At 35.1% G+C, this 26465-nt stretch overlaps 3 protein-coding genes across 5 annotated transcripts; 1 reads left to right on the top strand and 2 right to left on the bottom strand.

The window, feature by feature from the left end:
• Positions 1-225: 225 nt before the first annotated feature.
• Positions 226-10381, bottom strand: LOC122401067. 2 transcript variants are annotated; one of them, XM_043403001.1, is made up of 2 exons: positions 10156-10381; positions 226-1590 (listed from the first exon to the last, which is right to left on the bottom strand). In XM_043403001.1, exon 2 carries the CDS (start codon positions 1572-1574, stop codon positions 405-407), a length of 1170 nt encoding a protein of 389 aa, XP_043258936.1. In that variant the 5' UTR covers positions 1575-1590; positions 10156-10381; the 3' UTR covers positions 226-404. The 2 variants fall into 2 exon arrangements, with proteins under 2 accessions (XP_043258936.1, XP_043258937.1); XM_043403002.1 differs by lacking the exon at positions 10156-10381 and adding an exon at positions 4785-4831.
• LOC122401069 (uncharacterized protein CG45076-like) lies at positions 5385-23618 on the top strand. Of its 2 annotated transcripts, XM_043403003.1 has the most exons (8): positions 7472-7552; positions 8793-8850; positions 19580-19726; positions 19810-20007; positions 20095-20484; positions 22961-23242; positions 23302-23464; positions 23529-23618. In XM_043403003.1, the coding sequence occupies exons 3-7, from the start codon at positions 19646-19648 to the stop codon at positions 23413-23415; spliced, it is 1065 nt and encodes a 354-aa protein (XP_043258938.1). In that variant the 5' UTR covers positions 7472-7552; positions 8793-8850; positions 19580-19645; the 3' UTR covers positions 23416-23464; positions 23529-23618. The 2 variants fall into 2 exon arrangements, with proteins under 2 accessions (XP_043258939.1, XP_043258938.1); XM_043403004.1 differs by lacking the exons at positions 19810-20007; positions 20095-20484; positions 22961-23242; positions 23302-23464; positions 23529-23618 and adding exons at positions 5385-5412; positions 5474-5532; positions 5737-5907; positions 6102-6305 and having other exon boundaries at positions 7266-7552; positions 19580-19661.
• Positions 23619-23700: 82 nt separating this feature from the next.
• Positions 23701-25811, bottom strand: LOC122401070. The gene is made up of 4 exons (XM_043403005.1): positions 25734-25811; positions 24987-25250; positions 24619-24761; positions 23701-23789 (listed from the first exon to the last, which is right to left on the bottom strand). The coding sequence occupies exons 1-4, from the start codon at positions 25809-25811 to the stop codon at positions 23702-23704; spliced, it is 573 nt and encodes a 190-aa protein (XP_043258940.1). The 3' UTR covers position 23701.
• Between the last annotated feature and the right edge of the window lie 654 nt (positions 25812-26465).

The raw sequence follows: 26465 nt of genomic DNA, 5'->3' as shown, positions 1-26465 counted from the left end.
CGCGAGGAAAGGAAGTAATTGAAAACGGTTATCGATACAGTAATGATTACAAATAAACGTAAGTAATATTATTATTAAACTTGAAAAACGATAGAATTTATGGGACGACGTCCCTTTAATTTCCAAAGTTAAAAATTTATTTTAAATTATTATTTATTTAAGACTACAATACAGACATTATTTTCAGGTATACCGAAAAAGGAAGCTTCGATCAGTCTCCGGACGACGAAAATAATTTTCGTTCTAACGACACGTGTTTCGAGCGACAGACAAAAAGGAAGAATCGAAAGACGTTTAAACTTTTTTTTATTTTACAGTCTGATATGTGTATGGAACATAGCAACATTCCGTTATTTTTGCGACAGGTAAAGAAAGGTACCTAGTCTAGTCTAATCTAAAGGTACCTAGTAACGGTAGCCTTTGACATCGTAACTATCGACGGGCAAAGAGTTCGGTAGACTGAGCAATTCCGAGCGCTGCAAAGCGTGTACGTTAGCTGCACGAAGACCACCAGCGTCGTGAAGAGCGCCGGATGAAAGAAGACCAGGGCCGGGGCCGGGGCCAAGAAGATGACCGGGTTCCAGGAGGGGTCCAGGCCCCCGAAGAGCATCAGGTTCGTAAACCGCGCCGGATGGGAGCAGAGCATCGTGACCTTGGAGCAGGCCTGGGCCAGGGCCGAGCACAGCGAGACCGGCAGGATGTCTAAGGGGACTGTTTTCCGGGAGTTTGACGGTCGGTTGAACGTCCACCGGCGCGTGACTCAAAAGTGCCGAAGCGCCGGCATTGTCGGCCACGTGTGCGGCCGCAGCTGCAGCGTTGTTCTGGGCAGCTGCAGCGGCGGTGGCAGCTTTCTCAGCCGCTGATTGAGTGCTCTCGTAATCGACGCGAGCAGCAGTGAGCTGCTCGTCGACTGATTCCGCTCTTGCTTTAGCCTGGCCGAGCATGGTGGTTTGCGCCGCCAATTCGGCCGCGGATTCAGCCGCAGCTTGCGACGCACGGTCCACCGTCGTTTGGGCCGCGTTCAGGGCAGCTGTGATCACTTGCAATTGATGCATAGCCTGCTTGGCGGTGGTCCTCGCCGCGGTCGCGGCGCGTTCCGCTTGTTGTAACTGCAGATTCTCACCGTCCACTGCCACGTGGGCGTCCCTCGATTGTTGCTCCAAACCTTGGACGACTATTTGCTTGCCGGCTAAAGCCGCAGCCGCGGTGGCGGCCGACTGTGCAGCGGCTTGAGCCAACGTGTTCTTTGCTACGTACGCGGCCTGTCCAGCCGCTGACTGTTGGTTGCTGAGTTGCGTATGAGCTTGATCCGCTGCACCTTTGGCGATGTTAGCTAAAGGCCCACCGACGCTGAAGCCTGGTCGAGGCGCGTGGCCACGACCATGACCAACCGGAGCTGCGGCTAAGGCTGGAGCCGGGTCCAGGTAGGATAGAGAGTCAGCAAGTCCTAACGCTGGTTCCTGACGGGCATATCCGTACTCGTAACTGTCCGCTTGTTGGTCGTAAGTCTGTTTTTTGGTTTGACCGGCGTACACCAAACATACGTATCCTAATACTAGTACGAGCTTCCTCATCGTTTGTTTTTTGTTTCTGTGAAAAGACAATTTTAGTGTATCTATTTCTATCAGAGTTTAGGAAAACGTCAGATACAACTATTAGAACACATTATAAAATACAAACTTCTTATCGAAGAGGAAATCAAATTGTTCTATTCTGTTTTACAACGTTTGGTGCATTCTACTCTGTATAGAAGAGATACTGCAAAAGAAACGACGAATCGTAGTAGAATTTCGTGTCAAAAGTCTAGAGTTTAGGAATTAGTATGTTTTTTTAATATTGGCACATTTATTCTCAATTGTAGACAAAAGAATGTAAAAGAGAAAACCAAACATATGTAGGTACACTTTTCTCATTTTGACTGCAATAATAGTATTGCCTCAGAAGAAGATATTAATGATATGAGAATCTATGCAAATCTAAAGTAAGTAGTCGAGAAAAATAGGTCAGTAGAAGGAAATCAGGCACAAGGTTTCTATCGGTTATGAGCAAAGTATGTAGGACAAGGTCAGAGCTTCGTGTGTGTTCTTCTGCATATCGTCATTGTTTATCTGATCGAAAGATCCTGAAACGGATACTTTCTCTTGAAGCGTCATTTTTCAGCCGATATTTAACATTAAGTACAAAAATACGTATCAATCGTAGACGTTTGAAATTTTACAAACATATAGATTCGTGCTTCAAAAGAGAACACGCGACTTTCTATGGTATTCACTCTTATGTTTGTGAAGTTATTAACCACTTTTTGCGACATGTTAAAAAAAATTTGTCTCCACAGTTGTTATGATTAGAATCGCTCTTTTTATCCTAAACATACTTCTTAAATTCGAGACAAATAAAATTCGTTCTATTTTTGTTGGGCAATCCAACTTAATTGAACCAGCTATTCGAATAAAAAAATTTAATTAAGAAAAAAAATAATAAAAGTGAAGTCAATATCTTTATTTGATTTTTAAAAAAATAGCTCATAATATTTGGAACAGATGCATTTATTTACACCGTTAAATGTATATGAGAAATGAAAATGTTGGGCGGAAATAAATTGCTTTATAAATATCGTACCACGCGGTTTGCGTAATCGAATAAATTAATAGTGACTAATTACAGAGCTTGTGCCTAACATGGTTAATTTCGACAAAAACTTTGAAAATTATTGATTGCGTATCTTTTTACGAAATTCCGGTCTGACGTAAAGGATTTATGACGCACGTTGCAGGCATCTGTTGTAACTCTGTTGCAATTCTCGAAGGTTCAAAACCAAAAGTCCAGTTTCGTTGCGCTCTAGAAAGCAACGTGCGCATGTAAATGCATAATTAAACCACTGGAGGCAGAACCAATTTGCATGAACGTATGATTGTACGTAGACAGTAATATACACATGCTACAGGGCAGCTTGTTTAGCACGAATGATTTATATTTCCATTTTCCCCGATTTACTTTTTCAAAATTGATCAGCTGGTTGGAAACGAGTGTTTTGAAAAGATTCTATCGTAAGAAAGAAAACACTGACTTTGCAATTAAGAGTAATATTTTCAAATTAACGAGATTAATGACCTTAATTATCATGAATTACTCGTATCAATATTTATATTTATTAAAACACAGTTTTGTTAGTAATTTCCCGTTTAGTTCGTAACACTGCAATGAAAAATCGTTAAGTTCACTGTTTTCCAGCTTCTCAATTTTCACTCGCACTAAATGCTCTTCTGTGGTTTATTACTGTTAGTAAACGTCAGTATAAAACTTAGGAGTGAAACGTGAAATATTTAGAAAGATAGTTTCTTGACGTGAATCAATATGCTATGGTTAAAAGAACGTCAAATAAAAAACAGAAGCAATATTAAATATCTATTCTTGCGCAATGTGTGAACGGTCGAACTACTGGTACCGTGTTTTTAAGGGGCATAAATACCGAAATAAAAACTGTGCTGTAAATATACATGCAAGAAACGCATTCCTAGGAACGTAATTGTCGCACAGAAATGTTTTCGTAGAAACGGTCATGCGCGCTTACTCGAAATCGACATAGTTGGAATTAAAATGAACTTGTTTAATTTATAATTACTAAAGATCGTTGATAATTGATCGAAACTATGAAAATATGTCAAGGAATTGACTTTCTTTTGTGCTATGATCGACTATAATCTAATCTTGCGATGCCTTTTTTTTAAATTTAGCAACTATCGTAAATTCTAAATCATTATTATGTTTTCTATTTAAACAGTAACATGTAACATTATTATTATTAGTAAATGTACATTATTAAAACACATACTTCAAATAATGTTTCCATGCAATGCACGGTCAACGCAGAGCAATGTTTAGCAGAAAATTGAAGGGTGTACTATATTATTCTGAAAGTTGTTCTCACGTTCGCTACAGAAACTGCACTACACTGTGGGTAAGTGAAAGTATATTGTATATTTAACAGGAATTTTTATACTTGATCCCTCGTGCAAGATACCAATCTCAATACCGGCACTTTGAACAGAAATTCTACTACGATCACTAATCGTTTATCGTTATAACACAGTGTTAATAAAAAAGAATTACATTGTAGGTACATTTAATCAATGCACAATAAACATAAATTAATGAGCACTTCAAAAGATTCAAGTGTTATAGAAAATATCTACATATAAATTATGAAACCTAAAACTATACACGTTTAATATTATATAAAAAGAAATGTTTCGGAAATATAGGTATGTTTGATATTATCTAAAAAAAAAATATATATTACAAGTGCTTCATAAAAAATTTTCTATAACCGTGTTATCACTAAGTACTAGTGAGATTCAAAATTCTATGCCAAAAACAAAAAACAAAAATTAAAAATTGTAATTTTAGCGATTCTCCGATCGTAAATGCTGGTTACATGACTTTTAATTGGTATACAACATAAAACTAATGTATTGTTATGACCACATTTTACATAATTCGATAAATCGAAATGAGAATCATTTTTGCGAACAATTAATTACGACAATAAACAACTGTTTTGAACGTTCGATGGCACACAATAAATTTCAGAATTGATTATTAGACGTAGTAACGGCATTTTGCAGCAACAGTTTTCGGGACTGCAAACTACATATTGTAATTTATAAAATCGACGAAATCAACGTGTATCTTGTTATGGATTTAGCAAGTAAATTGTTTTCTATTTTGATCCCCAAAAATTCGTGAATGGAATACAATTTAGTGAAAGAATTGTTAATACTTACGAATAGCAGAACTGTTGAAACGTATAAAGGATCGGTGTTGTCTTTGCTCAAGGATACAACTAAGAACTGATACCACTTACTTGACCATTGGAGTTCTTATAGCTCTAGTCTAAGCTGATGGTGGTTGCGGAAGGGGTTGAGGACATTGCAAATAACGGTCGGACCGCTATCCTTTTTCTAATAGTATAAGATATTAGTCTAAAGACCATTTTATTTATATTTTTGTAAACCCAATTTATCAGATTTCATATATTATTATTTAATATGGAGCAGCTTTAAAGAAAGTCAAGAAATAACAATTAAAAATGTGTAAACTATCATTGCTACGATATTAGAATATTACATTATTATAATGACGTGCGGTTAATTTATTAATCAGTGTAGTAGTAAATTTAAGAACAAATATTTAAATCATAACAATTAATTTCTATAGTCACACGCATCTCGAAATGCAAAACTCGATACAGCCGTGCTTCATCCGTTTTTCGTGTCAACGTGCATTCTAACACCATACTGATTAAAAATAACTTTCATATTTTCGCCATATGATGGTTCATACGAGTTACAATCCGGCGTTTACTTAAATCTACCGCTTACAGCATGCACCTCTTCTACATTCTTTATATGGGTGCGTATACTGAAAAACTAATTAATTTTCCCTTTCTAACCAAGCAAATGCAACTTTTTAGTAATACTGACGTTCGAATACCTCGATTGCGGAAGGTTTCATAAGATTCCAATTAATGTGGTAAGTCTAACATTGCTTCTAATTATTCATTTGTGTCATTGTTATTTTCGCATATAATCTTTTCGTAATGACAACTTTTTACTAACCTACGACATACTCATTTGTCATCCATGTATTTCGTTGTACTATACGTTTATTAAAAAATTCTATTATAACGGCCATTTTGTTTGTCAGTTTCGGAATCATATTTTTATATTCACGTAGAGTCAAAGGGAGGTGCGTTACATCGACAATGGTCGTAACTGTCATAATGGAACACCAAATAATGATAAGAAAACTCCAGAAAGAAGTAGCGTAATTGCCCAGAAAGCTGCACAAGAAGCTAAAGCCGCTTCGGATGCTCAGAATATTGCTGGTCAGCAAGCCGCGCGTCAAGTACTTACTTCTCTTTCATACGTGTTCATATTCTTCACTTACAAAACGTCGATAGGATTATTAACAATTTAAACAAAATTCTGAAACACTCTCTCCCCTTACCTCATCTTTTGAGCTTCTCTAGATCGCCGCTGTTGAAAAATATCAATCGAGTTTTCTTAAAAGAAATTCTGTTAATGTACTCCGTCGTACAGGTAAAGACACAGCTCGCTGAAAAAGCTATACAGGCTGCAAAAGCTGCCGAAGAAGCACTCACAGGGAAGAAGATGATTGTACAGCAATTACAGGAAGAAGTAAAGGAGGCTCAATCGGTAGTTCAAGAAGAATCCTCGTCTTTGGAACGGGAACAAAGCAACGTAAATGCCGCCATGCAAGCAGCGCGCCAATCGCAGGATCAGGTGATATAATTCGGCTCAATAATTTGGAATATAATAAAACGTTCTATTGTATGCAGTTTTTTTTTAACGCGTGGAAAATCCTTATAGGATACCCCCACTCCCTGTGGGGAGGAAGGTTGTGTCGGACTAAAAACCACAGGTGTGACGCGGTGTTGGAAAGTACAATGCCTAACAAAAGGATTCGAACGCTTAGATTTACGATTTTCAGCGCACGATATAAAGAAAAATACCTTTACCTACCAGTGACACCTTTTTTACAATTACCTCTCATTTTATTAACACGCTGACTGCCAGATCAAAACCGTGCAAGTTTTACGTACGAGATCAAAGCTTTGATTTTAGAATTGTGAACTATATAACCTAATATTTGTTTCAGTACTTAATTTCGTAACCTTGTTAACACTCATAAATCCTATCCAAATTTATTTCCATAGACACTTCAACTTGAGAATTAATTATTATATATAACCCACAATTTGTTTCAGTATATATTTTCGTAAGCTTGCTAACACTCATAAATCCTATCCAAATTTATTTCCCTAGACACTTAAATTTGAAAATTAATTTTTCTGGTTCCATGGTGATAGATCCTGTCACTCATATATGAATGAAAACTACATAACCTAAAACTTGTTCCATAACTACATAACCTAAAATTCATTTTCCTCGAAATTTCAACTTGTGAATGAATTGTTTTAGTTTGAAATGAAGTCGTGTACGGTGTCGATTCAATCGCTAGCTAAAAATCATAGATCCTGGCGTTGGAATACTTTCGTTAGCCGTTGCGTGTATTGAATAGTGCTTTATGCAGGATTGACTCTCGCTAAGGAACCTCCGTCTCCCTCATGAATCATTATATTATTGTTGTGCGTAACGCGTGACGTCATAGACGTCGGTGCAATAATTTCTCACAGCATTTGTCGGTCGCCTTACTTTTCTATTCCCTTGATTTTAATGCAGTTAAAGACACTAACGCACGCGATACAAACGGCTAAAGCGAACGCGGCGAATGCTCAAGCTGCCGCGAATGGAGCTCAAAAATCTATGCGGGAGAAAGAGGAATTGTTAGACGCAGCAAAGAGGCGGGTCGAGGAATTGTCGAATCAGTTAAAACTGGCCAGACAAGAACTGTCGAACACGAATCGAGCAGCCGCCAAAGCGAATGCTGCCGCGACTGAAGCGAAAGCCAATGCTAGCAGGAACAAAAGACGATTGGAAAACTTTAGGAGGATGAGAGTAATGAAACGGTAATGGACTAATTCCCCTAATAAATTTTTACGAATTAGAAATTCATAGGTTACATTGGATTAGCTACGATATTCGGTTTAACGCGTTCCGTGCTGCATACGATTCACGGTACAATTTTCCGTTCGAAAAATTTTCATTGTGGAACGAAAAGTCTGTTAAAATGTTGAAAAGTCGTGTATCGACATCTGAATAACACGTATTTATCGTAGCGGTGGGCGTGTACCACCCACGCGGCGTGACGATCATTTCTTCCGATTTTCTTTTTTCTCAAACTCCGCACAGGTATCGTGCCGCTGTAAATGCATGATTTATATACAGGGTGTGGCGGAAATAATAGACGACTCTTCGCGCAAAGCCGAATCAAAAATTTTGAATAAAATTTGTTCATACGGGGTTCCGTTTATGGGAAAATTTATTTTAAAAATACATCACTTGTATGTACATTTAACTGTGGGTCAATTTATCAAATGACATATTAGGTAATTGTTGTGGTTGTTCTATGTGTATACGATTTTCATTGACGATAACAGTGACATTGACCGACAACAGCATAATAAAATATTGATTAATTTTTTTATTTTATTGTAAATTGTATATTAATAATAGGCGCATAAGTATATAAATATATTTTGTTTAATTACACTTTTTTCGTAGATTAATATTTCTATCTGCTACAGAAAGGGAAAATAAAAAAATCAATGAATCTTTTATTACGCCGAGTTACGAGTTAGTCGACTGACGTTGTCGGTCAATGTCACTTTCGATTAATACTCTCGTCAAAATTGTTGTAAATGAAAAACGTTTTTGATGAAAGTTTTTGTCGACCAAATCTGTGTCTGAAATTTCAATGGGTCCCATCAAAAATATTGAGGAGTTTCAAGCAAAGGTCTGCCAAAACTATTTGGTTAGGAAAACATAAAATATTTAATTTTGAATTAATTCGAACATTATTAAAAATATATTATGTAAGAATAAGCGTAATAGAATAAATGTTCAATTATGGTTTTTGATTATTATAAATATTGTAAAGCATACGACAGAAACAAGACTATTAAGCGTGGAAACGTAGGCGTATACGACCCACGCAGCCTGAATGGAAAGTAACCAAAAATCCGTTCGACGCGGAACGTGTTAAACGGATATAATGTTGCATACGCATGATTGAAAGATGTCCAAGTTCCCTCATTTCAGTAACGGTTTGATCGTTTAGGTAATTTATATTTTCTATTTTATTTACAGGTGTGTTCATGACTAGAAATGGAAACGACCGAAATCAACGATTCTAGAAGGATTTAAGGTACTAGATATATTGAATTACGTCGATTAATTAGGTATAAACAAATGTGTACTGAAGCCTTGTAACTGGGAACTAAATAAAATACATAGTCTAAACAATTGCCGACATTTCCAGGTCGACGACGCGAAATTGAAGAACGTGTCTAGAAAAAATAATATTTTTCTGTCGTAAGATTTCTAGTAACAATCTAGTAACAAACTAAACCACTTATTGGCTTAAAACCTATTCGAGCGATTCTAAAAATTGTCTGAATAGTAATAAAATAGTGAAGATTTTATCGAAATATAACGCGTTTAATTAAGAAATAAAGAATGTTTCTAAACTTTTAATACAGGTAGCTTCGGATAATGGGTATAATATATTGTATAATTTTCAGAAGCTTTTCTTAAACTGCTTTTTACTTTCAATCGTTTCGTTGAGCATTATTACGTCAATGATCTTTTATCAATAGTACGTTTTAGTCACGTTCACTGACATTTACATTGAAATCGTGACTTACTAATACAAACGCGACGTCACGCTTCGGTAAACTAGAGCCTTTCTAGAACACCGTGCAATGACGCATTTACACAGTGACTATACGAAACTAATGCTACCTCAAACTGGTTAGATTTCGACGAAACGAATTCAACATTTTCAATATTATATGCACTGTAACACAAGAGTATTCGGACACTAAGAAACATATCAATATTTTTTAAAGTGAACGAACAAGAAGCTTGCTCTGTTACATGATAATAAAAGATTTTATATCATTTTCATGATTAACGATTTAAACCATGAGACCCTATAGCATTCATCGTGTTCACCAGATTTATTTCTTACGGATCATGATTTCTTCAAGCATCTAGGCCAGTGTGTCTCAACTTATGGTCAGTGAACCAAGAGTAGATCCCGTTTATCTTTTACTGATACGCGAAATGATACTTCAAAGGACTTAGTTATTGGAATCTTTATCACAAATTAAAATTCGTCTAAACGCGACAACAAGAAATTATTTACAGGGGACCGTTGGTGGGCAAGAGGTTATGAACCGTTGGTCCATACATCTGAACAGGATATTGACACTAAATATCAACGAAGGGCACGAGTATTCGTCTGACATGGCAGAAACAAATGCTGCCTAAAATACCTCTTAGCATTTCTGTGTAACCACAGACGAGGTATAGGATAGGCTGTGCATTGTATTGTATTGTATTTACATAACTGCAATAGGAACTTGCAAGATCGAATTCAGCAGATTTTTAATTCAACAGGTGCTAATTATTACACGAACAAAATTCTGAATCTTGTATTTTCACTCACCAATTTAACTTATTTATAAAAGTTTCACCCCCAACGGCAAGATGCCCATGTTTGTCAAGAATAGTTTTCATTCCTATCGTTAGAAGATACCGCCAACTTCTGTTTTCCAACACTATAACACGTATTCATAGTTTCACATCGTATTAACTTGAGATTTATACACGTTGGTCCATTTTAATAAACTAAATTCAAAGCTCATTTTTATAATAAAAAAGAATGCACTGCTGTACGAAGGATTGCATCGCCACCTACGGCAGAACGTCCAAGTTTGCTAAAAAACAATCCATTCTCTTCGAGGTTAGATGGCGCCACCAACATGTGGGATTAAATAATGTTTTCAATTATTATTATTAATAAAAAGATATATTACTTATGAATATAAATTATTTATAAACGCGTATCATCCAATTTTGGCTCGTTTTCTTTGATTAAATAATTGTTTGGCAGAACTAAACGAGGAGATCGAAGGATCTTTGATCCCTTCTATATCCTTAGTTTAGTAATCTCGATTATAAGAATGTGAAAGGGAGATCGATAGATCTTGGATTCCATCTATCTTCTTTCGGGTCTCCAGTCGCAGCAACCTCCTTGCGGTGAGACCTGGTAATCGGTGTTACCCACGATGAAAAGTTCTTCGTGGGTAACATCGAGCTAATGGCTGAAAATTTAAAATAGTTTCTTTAAGTATTGGATAAAATTGTTACTAATAGTAACTCTGTACACCGTGTAAGGAAAGAAAGACCTTACTACATTTACTAAGTTTACCGATTTCAGTAGTTGACTGTAGTATTTAAACATGATTTAGAATAGTCAATGCAAGAAAATCAGACCAGCCTTTAAATCCATAGCATTTGGTGCACGAGATTCTGTATAGCTTCGAAATGATTCACTCTGACGATAGCTACTATGATCGACACTTTGGTATGTTCCCTTGTAAAAATAATCTATTAATTTCGTTAAAGCATTCAAGGCCTATACACTCTTAGATCTTACAAAACTTTAAGCAATATAATTTTCTCTTATATCTTAAGAAACAATTCTAAATTCGCAGCCATTAGCTTGGGGTTATCCACGAAGAAGAACTTTTCTATCGTGGGTAACACCGATTACCAGGTCTCACCACGTGGAGGTTGCTGCGAGTGGAGACCCGAAAACCAAGTTCCATCTATCTTCCTTTTACATTCTTAGAAACTAGATTACTAAACCAGAGAGATAGAAGGAACCAAAGTCCCTTCGATCTTCTAGTTTAGTTGTACCAAGTAATTGTTTGGTTTAAAGAAGGGTGAAGCTAAATCGTGGGAGACGCGACGCGACGCGATGCTGAACCATGCAGCAGATCTTCGGATCGAATCGACACTGCCCTTGGTAGATTGATTTCTATTTCTAGAAATCGATCTATCATGGGCAGGCGACTAGATCTTTCGGACCAACTGCACGGCCGATCACATGTTTCGTTCGACGAAACAGCGGTGATCGAAGCGGGAAACGAGAGAACGAATTGAGAGAAGCTACTTGTTTAATAATTACTTGGTAGGACGCGGAGGTAGGTACAATAAAGGAACCTTCGACGTTAATTTTAACATTCGCGACGATGCTTATGTCTAATTGACTTAAAATTAAAAGTTCCTCGACGGATGAATCCCTTGGCGGTTGTGGCGTCTCCCTTCGATATCCTTACAATTGATCTATAATAGATCTGAGCTGAAACAAAAACTGATATTTATATTAGTAACATATTGAAGAAAATTTAATAAACACAGTCTATCTATAAGTTGGACAACCTTCGAAATTTAGAAATATTCATACCTAAAGAAATTTACAAAATTAGCACATGCTAAGAATGCGGAAATGCCAATAAATTAAATGATGTATGATAGTACAGATCCTATTCTATTAGCATTGCACTTAGTCAAAATAAGAATTTCACAAATAAGGTCAAAATAAAAATTATAATTAATCAATAGATAATACTGATGTACCTAACTAAAGAGTTAAGAAAATATGGAATAGCAAAATGAAAAAGCAATATTTTACATGTCTTCTCCCAACATTAGTTCATGTTAAAGACAGATACGAATTCAAGGAACAATTAAAGACCAGAAAACAGATCCGAGTTCAAGAAACGATTGGAGAGCAGAAAACAGATACGAGTTCAAGGAACAATCGAAGAACAGAAAATAGCAAATGATCGAAGAAAACATTGCATTCGAAACCATTTTCTTTCAAAGCCATATATACCTCAACTAGTACAAAGATTGTCGAAATAATAGAAGAATAAAAATAACCAACGAATCAAGAGAATATCGAATTACATATAAGTTACTCACAAAATTGAGCGTACACCTATGTAGTTAATAAAAACTGGTGGGAAAATGAACATAAACGGACATATTTAAAAGTAAAAACGTAATATTTATTTTGTTCATATATTTTGAAGGGCAACTAGTGGAAAAAGTCTTAAATAAAATTAATTGTTCATTTCTATTTAACAAAAGTAACAAAACTGTTCTTGTTTTACTGTCACAAAATTGAGCATACAGCAGATCAAATTAAACAAAAATAACTAACACATTTATTTTAATATTTTGTTGCAAATCCTTTTGCATCTATAACTGCTCTCAAACGTTTTGGCATAGACTCGACTAACTTTTCTGTAGTCGAACACGGAATACTATTCCATATTTCTACAATTTTGCGTTTAGCATCTATTTTATTACTAAAACTACAATTATTTAATTTTAATTTTAATTCTCGCCACAAATTCTCAATGGGATTAATATCCGGCGATTGTGGTGGAGTGTGTAATAATTTTGGCACGTTATATAGCAGCCACTCTTTAACAATATACGATGTATGTTTAGGATCATTGTCCTGTTGGAAATAATATATGGCTGGCATATTTAATTTTAGAGCTGACGATTTCAAATTTGTTTTCAAAATATCAAGATATTTTAGTTTGTCCATAGTTGTTTCAATAAATTCGTTATTACCAACTCTACTTGCTGCCATACATCCCCACAGCATTATTGAACCTCCGCCGTGTTTTACAGTAGGAACCGTATTCTTTTGATTGAACTCTGAATTCAGTTGTCTCCATACTATTATTTTTCCATCCGAATTAAATAAATTAATTTTAACTTCGTCGGAAAATATTACGTTCTTTCAAAACTTTATATCACAACTTACATATTTTTTTGCAAATTCGAAACGCTTGATTCTATTCACCTTAGAAATATAAGGCTTCTTCCTTGCTACCCTACCGTGATAGCCTTTATCGCATAGCACCCTACGAACAGTTTCTGTCGATATCGATTTTCTAATCCTCGATGAAACATCTGTTGTTAATTTTGGTACACTACTTTTTGGATTAATTTTAATTTGTCGTATTATGTACCGTTCGTCAGTTCCAGTCAGAATTTTTTTCCTTCCGCGTCCTGGCTGATTATGCAGTGTACCATTGTATTTGTAATTGTTAATAATTTTTTGTACAGTAGAGTGGGCTCTACCTATTATTTTTTCAATTTGCCTTAGAGATTTACCTTGACAATACAATTTAACAACTAATTTTCGCACAGAAATATCAGTTTCCGATCTTCGTGAAACCATAGTGCAAATTTTCGCTAATAAACAATGACAAATGAAAATCAAACGTATCATAGCAACGGAACTATGTTACTAGATACAATCGAATGAATTGTAAACCATGAGAAGTTTTACAAAAGTTAGTTTTCTAGTTACTAATAAACTGTACGCTCAATTTTGTGACGATAAAATAAGCATACTTTTGAAGTTTTTGTTAAGCATAGATGAACAATCAATATTGTTTAAAAATTTCTTCACGCATTATCTGCTGAAATGTACAAGTAAAATGTATAATGCGTTTTTACTTTTAAATATGTCTGTTTATGTTCATTTTCCCACAAATTTTTATTAACTACATAGGTGTACGCTCAATTTTGTGAGTAACTGTATATGAATCGTCTTCAGTCGATGCATTACCTACCTAAGAAGGGAGGAAACATTCATAGCAACGAAACACACGTGTATAAATTGAACAAAATCAATGTTTCGTTAAACGATGCTAAAAAATAAACGAGTAAATCTGAAATCAGCAAAATAAAAGAGGGAGGGGGGGGGGCAAATTTAAATATTACTCACCACTGGTCAGCAAGTGGGCATCATTGGTCATTACAAGCTCACCATTGGTCAACTGGTCAACAGTGGTCTCTCTTGGTGCCCCTCGGTCCCCCTGGTCAGCAAAGGATGACCCCAGAACCCGCAGGTAGCCAGGACGTTCACCTTCCTCAGAGTCCCCCACACGACTAAGAAATTTTGGTCACGGCAGTGTCACATATGTCTCCTCTAAGACGGAAGAGTGGGGGGAGCAGCGTCAGCCATGTCAGCCGTCCCTTTGATCAGCTGACAAATTATTTCATGAAAAATTAATATTTACGCAGACTGATAGGCCCTTTCATTATTCATATGTCACATATTGTTAAAAATTGTTCAAACTATTGCGTTGTGATATTAAACAATGCTATGTTTCATTTATAATTGTTTAATCCTCGCCATCGTCGAGTAAAAGTGTTATTTTAAAAAACCTATTCTGTTTCCTAATAGAAATGAATCAATGTAGTGGAGATTTAATAGATATTTTGAATGTTTATCAATTCATTTATTATGTAATGCCATGTGTACGATTAATAATAATACATATATGTTACTATCACTTATGCGATGGTGGAATGAGGAGTTCCCGGTGCACGACGAGTGAATAAGCAATACCTAATACAGAAGTAAAGACAATTGTAATTCTAATTTAACAGCTGATATAGTTTTCTTTCGGTCATTGTATTGAGATAACAACAATTCACATACACGTATCCTTTGATGCAGCCTATCTTTCCGTTCATCATCGTGCATTTGATTGTACGTGTAAGTACTTCCTGGTTTCACCAGAATGTAACAATTCTTCGCCAAATTGAGTATACTGAACGCAGTTCTTGCACGAATTTTTTTATTGACGGAAATAATGGCAGCGATTCTCAACAGGGTGATATGATTCTTTAGCTACGCTATATTTCTTAGCAGCCACAAGTGGAAGATTGTAAAAAAGAATAGGAAACAAAAAACTTTTGAAGGAGCCATGAAAAGTGTTACTTTAATTTAAAACTTTTATTCTCAAAAAATGTTAAAGATATTTCTGGAGTAGGAGGAAAATGAATCAGAAAAGATTGAGAAACACTGAGTAATAGAACTTACACAGTTTCCGGTTCTCCATGCGTTTAAGGTTCCGTTATTTACCTTTATCCACAATGGAATCACATCCGGATTTCTTCTTAACATCCTCCTGCGTAAACTTCCTTCTTTAAGCTGCAATTGTTTACCATAACAACTATTTCACGGTTTCTAATCAAATATAAGGGACACAAAGGATTCTTAAGATACTAGGCGCGAAAGATTAGTTCAATTCAGTAAACGTCTTTACTGAAGACTTTAGTACATTAAAATCCATATTTCTGTAATAGATAAAAGACTAAAACTTGTGTTACGTTATAAGACAAAGTACCTATTACTATCACACTAAACTGTTTTACAAAATTCTCAACACTACTTACATAATAAAGAATACAATATATTTTAAATTATGTTGTTCCCTCGGTGGAAGCATGGAACAATAGTAAATTTGAATATCTGTCTCGACCATCTGATCTTTATAAGGAAATCTAAATTATTCTTATCTATCTTGATCCATAAAAATCGCGTGCAATTCATTTAATCGTGTATCTGGAAATATTAGATCAGGCGTAACAAACGAAAATATATATAAAATATAGAAATTTTATATTCATACCGGTTATTCAAACAGCAAGACACTTTTTAAACGATTTTTTGAAGCTGTATTTGTTACATATTGTGTTTTGTCATATCCTGGTTCGGTGGAAATTTATTTCAAAAGCAGAAACATGAAAACATCGAAATATTACACGTGGTTTGCGTCGAGTGTGTGAAAGTAACACACGAGGCGAAGATATGTAGCTTCAACTATGCATCCTGGGCGCATTTCTTTGCAGACGCCAAAGGTGTCGATGACGAAAACGATCTCATTCTATTCTACGAGCAACGCAACGCCCGTATTACACCAGGATCGCTCAGTTTAATAGCATCGCTCGACTAATGCTTGCCACAGATTGTGCAATGTAATTATGTAGACAGAACTATGGGAAATGCTAGTTCAATACTTACAATTAATTAGTCTATCTTGTCAATTACGTCAGGCACAATTGAAACAGGAATCACGAATTCTTTGGTGTCTTTAAGTAGATTATAGTAAATAACAACATATTGCACATGGGCTAGAAGCTGATTATTTACTAAAAATCGTAATATCAGAAGGAATAGAAGGCTCTAGGAAACATTCATCAAAATTTATTTTTGCTAGGTCGTAACGGTTAGAAATGCATTGTGTTTTGCGACCAAAGTGCATACTTACGTGTTGTATTGTTTAGTAACCAACATATCGATTAATTTTCAGCATCGAAGGACGGGTTTCGAAAGTACAGAACAGATAATTCAAATGGTAGCAGGATAATTCTTGACAAATACCAGAAGCGTAGATGCTCGAGTTTCGTAAGATGCTGTGTGTGCTGAATTGCATTCTATCTCACGTTTGAGAGATCACGATTCGTTTACAACACGATCACGAGCGTAAGACAGGTGATCATTTTCCGAGATATCATTGATGTTATCAATAAATTGAACTTCTACTCGTGTCGTATTTTTAATAAAAAATAAGGAAATTTTTCGTGATTTTTCTTTTCATGTTTGATTACGTTTGACAAACTCTTAAAATCGCATGTTATTAGGTGCGGATAGCTTACGTAAAATTTCATGCATCTTACTTTCCATTCAACTAAAAAATTATGTAATGTTAATAACTCCAATTACAGAATTTACGTCTTAATTAAGCAGAGTGTAAAACGGTTAACAATCGTTCGCTTAAATGGAGAAGCGTTACGCTATTGGTTATCATGGATCGCTTAGCTACCATATAAAATTACCGATAGCTGGATCAACCTGTCTGAATAATCGAGTACTGATTTTGCGGATCATTACGAAATCAAATATGCGTATCACATTCAGGTAACACCTCAAACAAAAATATCGCTGTACCGTGGGAAAATGTAAAACAGGTCGACAATTTCTTTTTTAAATTATTAATTACAAATTTTCCGAGACATACAGTCTACAGAATTGATACTAATGTCATTCGTTACAGTGTCTTATACAATAGAAACACAGTAACTAAATAATAATTTCTCAGAATAATAATAAAAATAGAAAATCAAAATTGAATTTAAGAACATAACGCTTCTATTTGTACAATAAATTGTAGAATAGAAATTTGATTCCGCTCAAAAATCTTGTCAAGTGAAAGAGTGGTATCGTTTCCATCTAGATACGTCGTAACATGAGATAAAATTATATAATTTAATTGTAGAAATTACGTAATTCTTCCATAATTATCTGAAATTAATTTTGATTACTACTTGCTACTCAAATTGCAGCCGATAGATATCATCGTTTAAGTATACGAATTTCAAGTTTAATTTATGAAAGAAAAATTAGCTTTAAATTGAAAAATCAGTCGGTAGGTTGTCATTGACCCATAATATCCCACGATCCATTGGAAGTTCTCATAGTCGTAAGCATAAGAAAGAAGTAAATTAGGGAAAAGGAAAAGAAGAGGGATAAGATGCAGGAGTATCCTAGTCTAATAGTGAAAGTGCTTTGAGCACGAATCACGTGCTTCAGTTTCCTCAGGTATATCACCAGCTGAACTCTTACCAAGGAGTTCAGTATCATCTTCACCACCCTTCAATTTCCTGACTCGGTGTCCTCATTTCGATTGTTGTTATGCATGAAAGATACATTAATTAATTACTTAAAATTTACGTGAATACGTCATCGAACTAAAAAATCGTGATATTTGGTTTTCTTCTGTATCATTTTTTACCAAACTATTTTGTGAATTGTGTTGTTACATGTGTTATATTTTTCGATAGACAAACGAGTGAATGCGTTTTCAAGAATTTAATGACACTTTCCTCCATTGGTTTGTACCTACTTCATACTTGACGTTAAGTTTATTTTGTATTAATAATAGTGACAGACTCGATGGAATATTTATATTAGTGGTTTTCGTTCGTTTTATACTCTGATGTCTCATGTTCTCAAGAATATTTCGTTTTGAGTGCTTACGAGTGAAAATATTACATTTAGAGATTAATAATATATACGATAGATGCTAAAAATTATTTTGGAAATATTTATTATTAATATATGTGGTTTATTTAAATCATATACAATATAGACACAGATTCTCTTTGCGAAAATTATGAAACAGAATTTCTCTGAAATCATACATTGCATAAATGTGACTGCCATACTCACATGTACCATCTTCACTCACACTGTTTAGAAGTAAAAGCAATCTTCTCTTCACCTTCCTTGTTCCGGTCAATTGGGTATTGCTCTGAGCTTATGTAAAACTTTCCTTCCTGGTAATTACCTCTAAAATCTGTAATTAAATAATTTTAACAGAAAGCACAAAATTCAAGTAAATTTTATTACTATTATGATAAACGTTGAATTCAGCATATCATATGCAAATAGTACTCCCTCTTTAATTTCTTAAAGGAAACCATTCTATTTCTATTTTGATTTATTGTTTAGTTATTCGATTGTTTTACTGTGGTGATTATGAAATGTATTGTGCAATCTACTTTGTAAAACAACATTCCGCGTGTTATTGAGCGTTATCAAATATTTGGTGAATTGGAGAGAAGATTCACATTGACTCATGCGAACCAAATGGATTAGAATCTTATCTTTCACCGAGGAGGGATTGCAACAGATTCGCTCAGGAGATGTAATTAGAACAAAGCTGTGGGACTGCACGAAGCGAATGTTCCAATAACAAATACCGGATACACAGACGTTTGACGTTTATTACCAAATAGAAATCATTCAGGTTACACAATTCAGATCATTAAATATTATCAAATCACATTTGTTGTCATTCAAATTAAAATAGACAGTAGCGTGAAAGACTCAACTACTGTCGTCCGAACAATCAACTATGACTTCGTTGCATTGTTTCGATCATTTATTTATCAAAAATAGCACTTCTCTTGTATACCAATTGCTTAGCTAAGAAAGCTCGTAATTTCTCTTTACAAGACATAATGGTAGGTTTAGGGCATCGAGTCGAAAGATTTATTTTAGTCTAATAGCTATCGTAGTGTCAAACCATTGGGAAGATAAAGTTTATATCTTTGGAATGAATATAAATATTTAAAATTTCATTATGTAAAGTTATAGAGTGATTAGGCGCAATATAAATTTAAAATGTATATTTTAGAAAAGCGAATGCATGGGAGGAATGAGCCTGCACACGTTGGTATAAGAGATCAACAAAACTGTCACGATGAAGACAATTGGAATAGGAAATTGGTTTTGCTTGACACTGATTGCCATATTTCTGACAATATACGTCGACGCAAAAAAGGTGAAATATGATGCACAAATGATATATACCAGTAAATTGTATTTAGTTCCAATTGTGGTTCATAAAATGAAATTTTATCGTAGCAAAAGCGACAAATATTCAGGGAGCAGGTACTCCCAGCACTAGGAGGTAAAATTCCTGAAGAAGCTTTCAAAACCGATCGTTTAGCGTTGAATCGATTAAACAAGGAAGGTATTACGATACCCGATGGCGTGGTGTTAGATGCTCGTCATGTACATAAACATTCTCAACGCGTTCAAACTGTGCCAGAAGTAATAAAGGTGTGTAGATTAAATTAAGAAGTAAATATTTACAATGAAAAAATGTTTTAACTATAATATATATGAATTAAAAATGATACTTTAAAGGTGTACTTAACGCCGGATGGTCGATACGTGCCACCGGAGGGGCGATTCCAGTACAATCATGCGAAGACGATAGATACCACTTACGTTATTCGTGCACCATATTCACGGTCCAATGGCCATAAGTACTCGAACAACTACGCCAACAACAAGCATCGGGAACTACCAAAATTCCAAACTTACACGAGTTTCAGACAATTCGCGCCCATAGTGCTACCTACGAAGCCTGGAATATACAAACCTATCATAGCGCCTTTAGTACTTCCTGGTAACACCGATCTCTTAGAAGAAACTTATATACCTACCTGGAACATTCATTACGATTGGGACACCGTTTACGAACCGGACAACGACTATTTCGTCAATAACATCGCTCTTTTCAACTCTCATCAGGTTCGTTTAATATAAATATTCTTCAATTTTTATCAGCGATTAACAGTCCTCGGGTCAACAAAAGGTGGGTCATCAAAAAATTACTTTAACGTTTGAAAGATTGTGCAACATTAAATGTAACTCTTCTACATTGTTTCTACGATTGTGCGATTATTAATTGCGCGTTAAATAAAATGTCTTTTAAGATAAAAGACCTTGCAGCGACTCTCCGGCAACGAAGACATGAAATGATATATCTGTGTTAACTATCGTGAGTAGAAAACCACAGGCTACGCTAGAAAAATGCATGTCGACACACGAGATTCTAGTTTACCTAGTTCGTTTAAGCGAACCGCAATTTTCTAGGATTACCCAGTGTGAGAAGATAGGTCATCTAGTTGTCCTGCACTCGAGACGCAAATGAAAGTATACTCGCGAATACACTTGCTACTGCACGCTCGCTTGCACTCGCGGTATGCAAATTACACGCAAAACACCAATAACAAGCTGTGTTTCTTTATCACAAAGAGAAGTCTTACGGTGTGGCGCTCTCTTTTTCATCAGCTTTTGCACAGTTGCGAGTATTAACGCATCGCCGACCGTTTAGGGAGATCTTCATCGTTTGTATATTATTATATCACACATGTTTTTATAACTATCGAGAGCTAAACGTAACGTAAAATTTCAAGAAACTTCAATCTTTCGACACCTTTGGATTTGGATGGAAATATACAGTGAGTGTAAAAAGTATTCGTACACTAGTTAATTTGAACAAAAACTTTGCAGAACTTTGTTTATTACAAAATTATGTTAACAAAAACATGCATACATATTCTTAGAAATCTCTGGAACAAATGTCATTAACAACAAATTATTTATTTATATTTATTATGAAAATATTAACAAATTTTCAGAAATTGGCGTGAAATATACGTGTAATAAGTATTCGTACACTTCTAATTTTACAACAAAAACTATAAATTTTAGTACATAAACGTAACAAAAATCAGTCTATTTGCTATTTTAGTATCCCGTGGGATTTCCTTTAGATTGTATAATCGCTTTAAGCCTTTGCGGCATTGAATTTACTAAATTTTTGGTTATAGTACTAGAAATTTTGTTCCATTCCTTTAAAAGTGCATTTTTTAAATCTTGTTTCGAAGAAATGTGATGGTCTCGAATTTTTTCGTCAAGATGGCTCCATAAGTGCTCTATCACATTTACGTCTGGAGACTGTGGAGGGATTTTTAATTGCTGCGCCACATTATATAGGATCCACTGACGTGTATTATAAGCATTATGCTTTGGATCATTATCTTGGAAAAATATATAATTGCCCTGTAACTGCATTTTATTTGCACTAACCTGAAGATGCTCTTTTAGAATATCGATGTACATTTTGTGATCCATGATACCATCGATAAAATGGAGGGATCCAACCCCGCTCGCACTCATAGAGCCTAACTGCCAAACTGTGACTGATCCTCCTCCATGCTTTACGGTCGGCTTCAAATTTCTTTTTTCGTACTCGGTATTTTTTTTCCGCCATACTGTACATCGTCCATCTGACCCAAATATGTTAAATTTACTCTCATCGGTAAATATAATACGGTTTTAGTGCTCCATAGGAACATTAACGTACTCTTTCGCGAATTGCAATCGTTTCTCTCTATTAATTTCATTTACGAAATATTTCTTACGAGCTTCTCTGCCGTGATATCCTCTATCCCGTAAAAAATTACGCACTGTGCTACTGCATACATTAATGTCCAGATCATTTTTAAGTTCAGCTGTGATTTTCACCGCACTTACCTTTGGATTTTGCTTTATTTTTCGAATTATCCATCGGCCGGTATACTCATTTATTATTCGTTTACGTCCGTTTCTTGGATTAGTTTTTACAGTTTTTCGATCGCCATATCTGTCAATGATTCCTTGAATCGTGGACCTCGGTCTATTTAAAACTTTAGAAATTTCACGCAGTGTTTTACACTTATTATGTAAATTTATAACAATTTTCCTTTCGTCTTCAGAGGTTTCCTTGCGTTTTCGTCCCATTTTACTGATAATTTCGTTGATAATGTTTGAATTCAGGATACTACCTATACCGACAGCGTCTCCAGACATACTGATGCTAAGTATGTTTACATATCATGGATTATCTTGTACTCGTTCTATGTGGAATGTTACGAATCAAAGATTGTACGAATACTTATTACGCGTATATTTTAGGTCAATTTCTGAAAATTTGTTAATATTTTCATAATAAATATAAATAAATAATTTGTTGTTAATGACATTTGTTCCAGAGATTTCTAAGAATATGTATGTATGTTTTTGTCACATACTTTTGTAATAAACAAAGTTCTGCAAAGGTTTTGTTCAAATTGACTAGTGTACGAATACTTTTTACACTCACTGTATGTTATCGAGGAGAAACGATTAAATTTAGAAAATAATTTCAAAACCGAACTAGCACACAGTGTTTTATTTTCAGATCATAACCGATTACCAAGGATTTCTCAATAAGTTCCACGAACGATCTTCTAGACACATTGAAACTCTCTCTGCGGATAGAGATCAAAATGTTTTTCCTCGATTTAAAAAGCAGGAATCGAGGAACAACGGTATGAATTCACGAGCAACGTCTTATCAAAATGTCAGATTTCATATCGACAACACGGTGTCGCGTTATACGAATCTAACTAGTATCCCGGAAACCAGTTTCACATGCAATGGCAGAAGGGGTATGTTTGCCGACCATGATACTAATTGCCAAGTAAGTAAATATGTCATTAAGTATTATCACTTCTGTACGTTAATGTCGTTTACTTTCAGGTTTTCCACAACTGTGCTGGCTGGTCAAGAACTTCTTCGCTTTGTCCTGTAGGCACTGCGTTCAGCGATGTTAAAAAGCGCTGTGAATGGTGGAACACGGTGCAATGCAAATGATAAATACAATAAATTATTAAATTGTATCGACGTTGTAAAAATTACGCTAGTAGGTAATCAATTTTAATATATATCTATTCTATAGTGGCTAGTATTTAATTGAAAGATATTAGTACTGTGTAGTAAAACCTCGAGTTGGACTAATAGGAACAAGGATGTGTCCGTTAAATACAAATGTCTGCAAAATACCATAGTTATAAAACGAAATGTTCGTTTAATAACAAATTATATAATTCATAGAAAATTTGTATCTTAAATAATTTATTGTGTACGCATGTTAGTAATTTTAAACCACAACGATCCTCATATGATTCGGTATAATATTTTTTGCATCCTTTGGCAAGTAGGGATTCTTCTCCGGATCTAAATTTAATCTGAAACAGATACAATTAGGATACTGATTACATATGAAGCGTATCAATTATATATACCCATTGTTACCATCACAGATCAAATGACCAGTAGGAATTACTGAAACTTCTTTGGGTGTGTAGAGTTAAAATAAATAAGAAAATAAACATAGAAGACAGCATAAATAATAGTTGTGGTTATGGTCACCGGATAGGGGATGAAAAGCCCTTTAAAATGAGCGTTCGTTAAAGTCGATAGCGTAATTAGTTCCGGAGATATAACGATTTTAGTTTCAAGTCGATGCGGTGGCTAGTTTTGTAGATATAAGGGTCACGAAGTTTGTTTACGTTTCATTGTTGACGTCGTGCGAGTTGAATGATCTCGCACACATAGATAGTAAACAGTGCGTAGTAAATTTTTGGAAATACTACGGAACTGGGTTACGATTGTCACGACGTTGGGGTAGGTCAACACGATGCAAGTGCGAGAGTGAGGTTCGACTCGTTAGACGAAGACAGAGATAACCGAATTGAAAAAATACCTCTTTACATAAATTACGATATCTCGAAAACGGAAAGTCCGATCGTCAAAGATCAAAAACCATTTTAAGGAGGAAGGTTTGCCGCTTCCAACGATGGTTCATTTAGAAATAAAACACTGGTAGTTTCGGAACTGTACGCGTCTAAAGTTTTACTATTTTTAATATGCGTTGTTATCTCCTTCCATCTTTGCTACATATTTCTCGATGACAATGGTGGATTAGGATCTCTTCATCTTATCTGTTGATTCCCTGGTTGTTTACACGGGTTTTGTTTTGCTAGGATCGAAGGAAGTATAATAACAATAACGCACCTGTATAAAGATTGCGCTTCGGCGCAGTTGACATTGTACCACCAATCGCAGGCGAAATCCCGTTGACTGAAAAGGGTTCCGTTAGTGCACAGGAAAGATGCACCTTGATGGCCTTCTCGGCCGTCGTGGCATATGTGATACGCCTAAAATATTATATCATGTATATATATTATTCATTATTGTTACTCATTCGCATCATTCTCAAAAACTTTTGAATTTTTCGTACTGAAAGTCACACAACACAATGTCGTGTTTTTTAAAAGAATTGAATCTCTATTTTTATAGTTATTTTATCACGAGAAATAAATAATTACCACGATACTTTGAAAATTTAAATAACTAAGTCGTATCGAAATAAAATATATTACCTGGCAACCGGTTTCTACATTCGCGTACATTCCAGGCGCGATTGGAACGTGTGCACATGAAAAACTTGTCTGTGGTACAGTGTGATACAGAGGATAGTCCACTCCCGGAACACCAGGGATTTTGCTAAAGTCTTGCTGATTTTTTGGTTTCTCGAAGGGTTTTACGACGATCGGTTTATCCAATCTCCCTAGCGTCTGATAGTTTTGGTAGTTTTGGTAGTTCTGGTAGTCATTGTAATTGATATCTTCAACCACTATCCGGTTCTAAACGAATATAAATGGAGCCATTAAAAAAATGATGTAATGAAAACTTATTAATTCTGGTTGGCCAAAAATTTCATGCGATTCTTAACATACAAATAGAAAGTAATTCCTCTACGATAAGAAATAAATAAAATAAAACCCCTCTCTTTCCACGTCCATTGGTAAACTTTTTCATGGCAATATATGGTTAAATTATTAACTGTCGAATTTTTTAGCCAATCCAATATTTTCTTATTAAATAGTAATTATAGTTTTCTTCTCAACTTCATTCTAGATATCATTATTATTCTTTTAATTCAGCCATTGGCTTAGCAGACCAATATCTGGTTTTATTTCACCATAATCTTTTTCCACAGATTGATTTGACATTTTTATACGATTTAAATTTATATCGCCAGTTTGTTGATCGATGGATCATTGAATTAAACAAATAATAGTGGTATTTAGAGTGAAGTTAACGAAATAGAACAATAGTTACACTACCTGAAGAGAAGCGGTGCGTGCTGTTAGCAGGAAGATGGCTATCAGCAGTACAACAAAATTGTAACAGATTCCTGGCATGACTGCACTGCAGGTAATAATGAACTATACTAGTCCAGTTTTCAATGTGCAGCCGAGTTTCAACTCTCCAACTGTTCGAAAGATTATGTCACAGCGTGAGAGAGAAAGTGTACGGGTGCAGAAGTCGAGCAAGGACTATTCTGATTTTACGTGTATAACGTTTAAGTGCAACGTGAAATATTGTCTTACGTAAACTTTCACGAATCTGTTGACTATAATTCTTATTTTCCTTCCTTGCGAGAATTCCGCTCTTGATGCGTCGTCAAATTAAAATTCCAAGTAAGACTCTTCACAGAAATTTCAAATCATAAATATGTAAAGATTATTATTTAACTAGTTTCTTGTGAAACGTTATGGCTCTCATTGAAAGTAATAAAGCAACGTTATAATTATAAAATAATAAAATATACCGTCTACGATAAAACATAAATGAAAGTTGCAGGTAAATATTTTATTGTACAAGAATTGATTCAGACGTATAGACATCAATTTAAGGCTGTCGACATAAAATTATTGAGTTTAATTCCTTCGTTCTTGTTTAATTATAGGTACACTGCAATAAAAATTAAAATTTATTCCTTGTTCCTGTCAAAATCTTGACAGTGTTACCATATTCGTTAATTCGATAAGAATTCGATACGAACGTATTATAGA

Source organism: Colletes gigas, unplaced genomic scaffold (genome assembly GCF_013123115.1).
Source record: "Colletes gigas isolate AHSC1104 unplaced genomic scaffold, ASM1312311v1 Colletes_gigas_Sc00021, whole genome shotgun sequence".
Taxonomy (NCBI): domain Eukaryota; kingdom Metazoa; phylum Arthropoda; class Insecta; order Hymenoptera; family Colletidae; genus Colletes; species Colletes gigas.
This window is presented reverse-complemented; position numbering and strand designations above follow the sequence as displayed.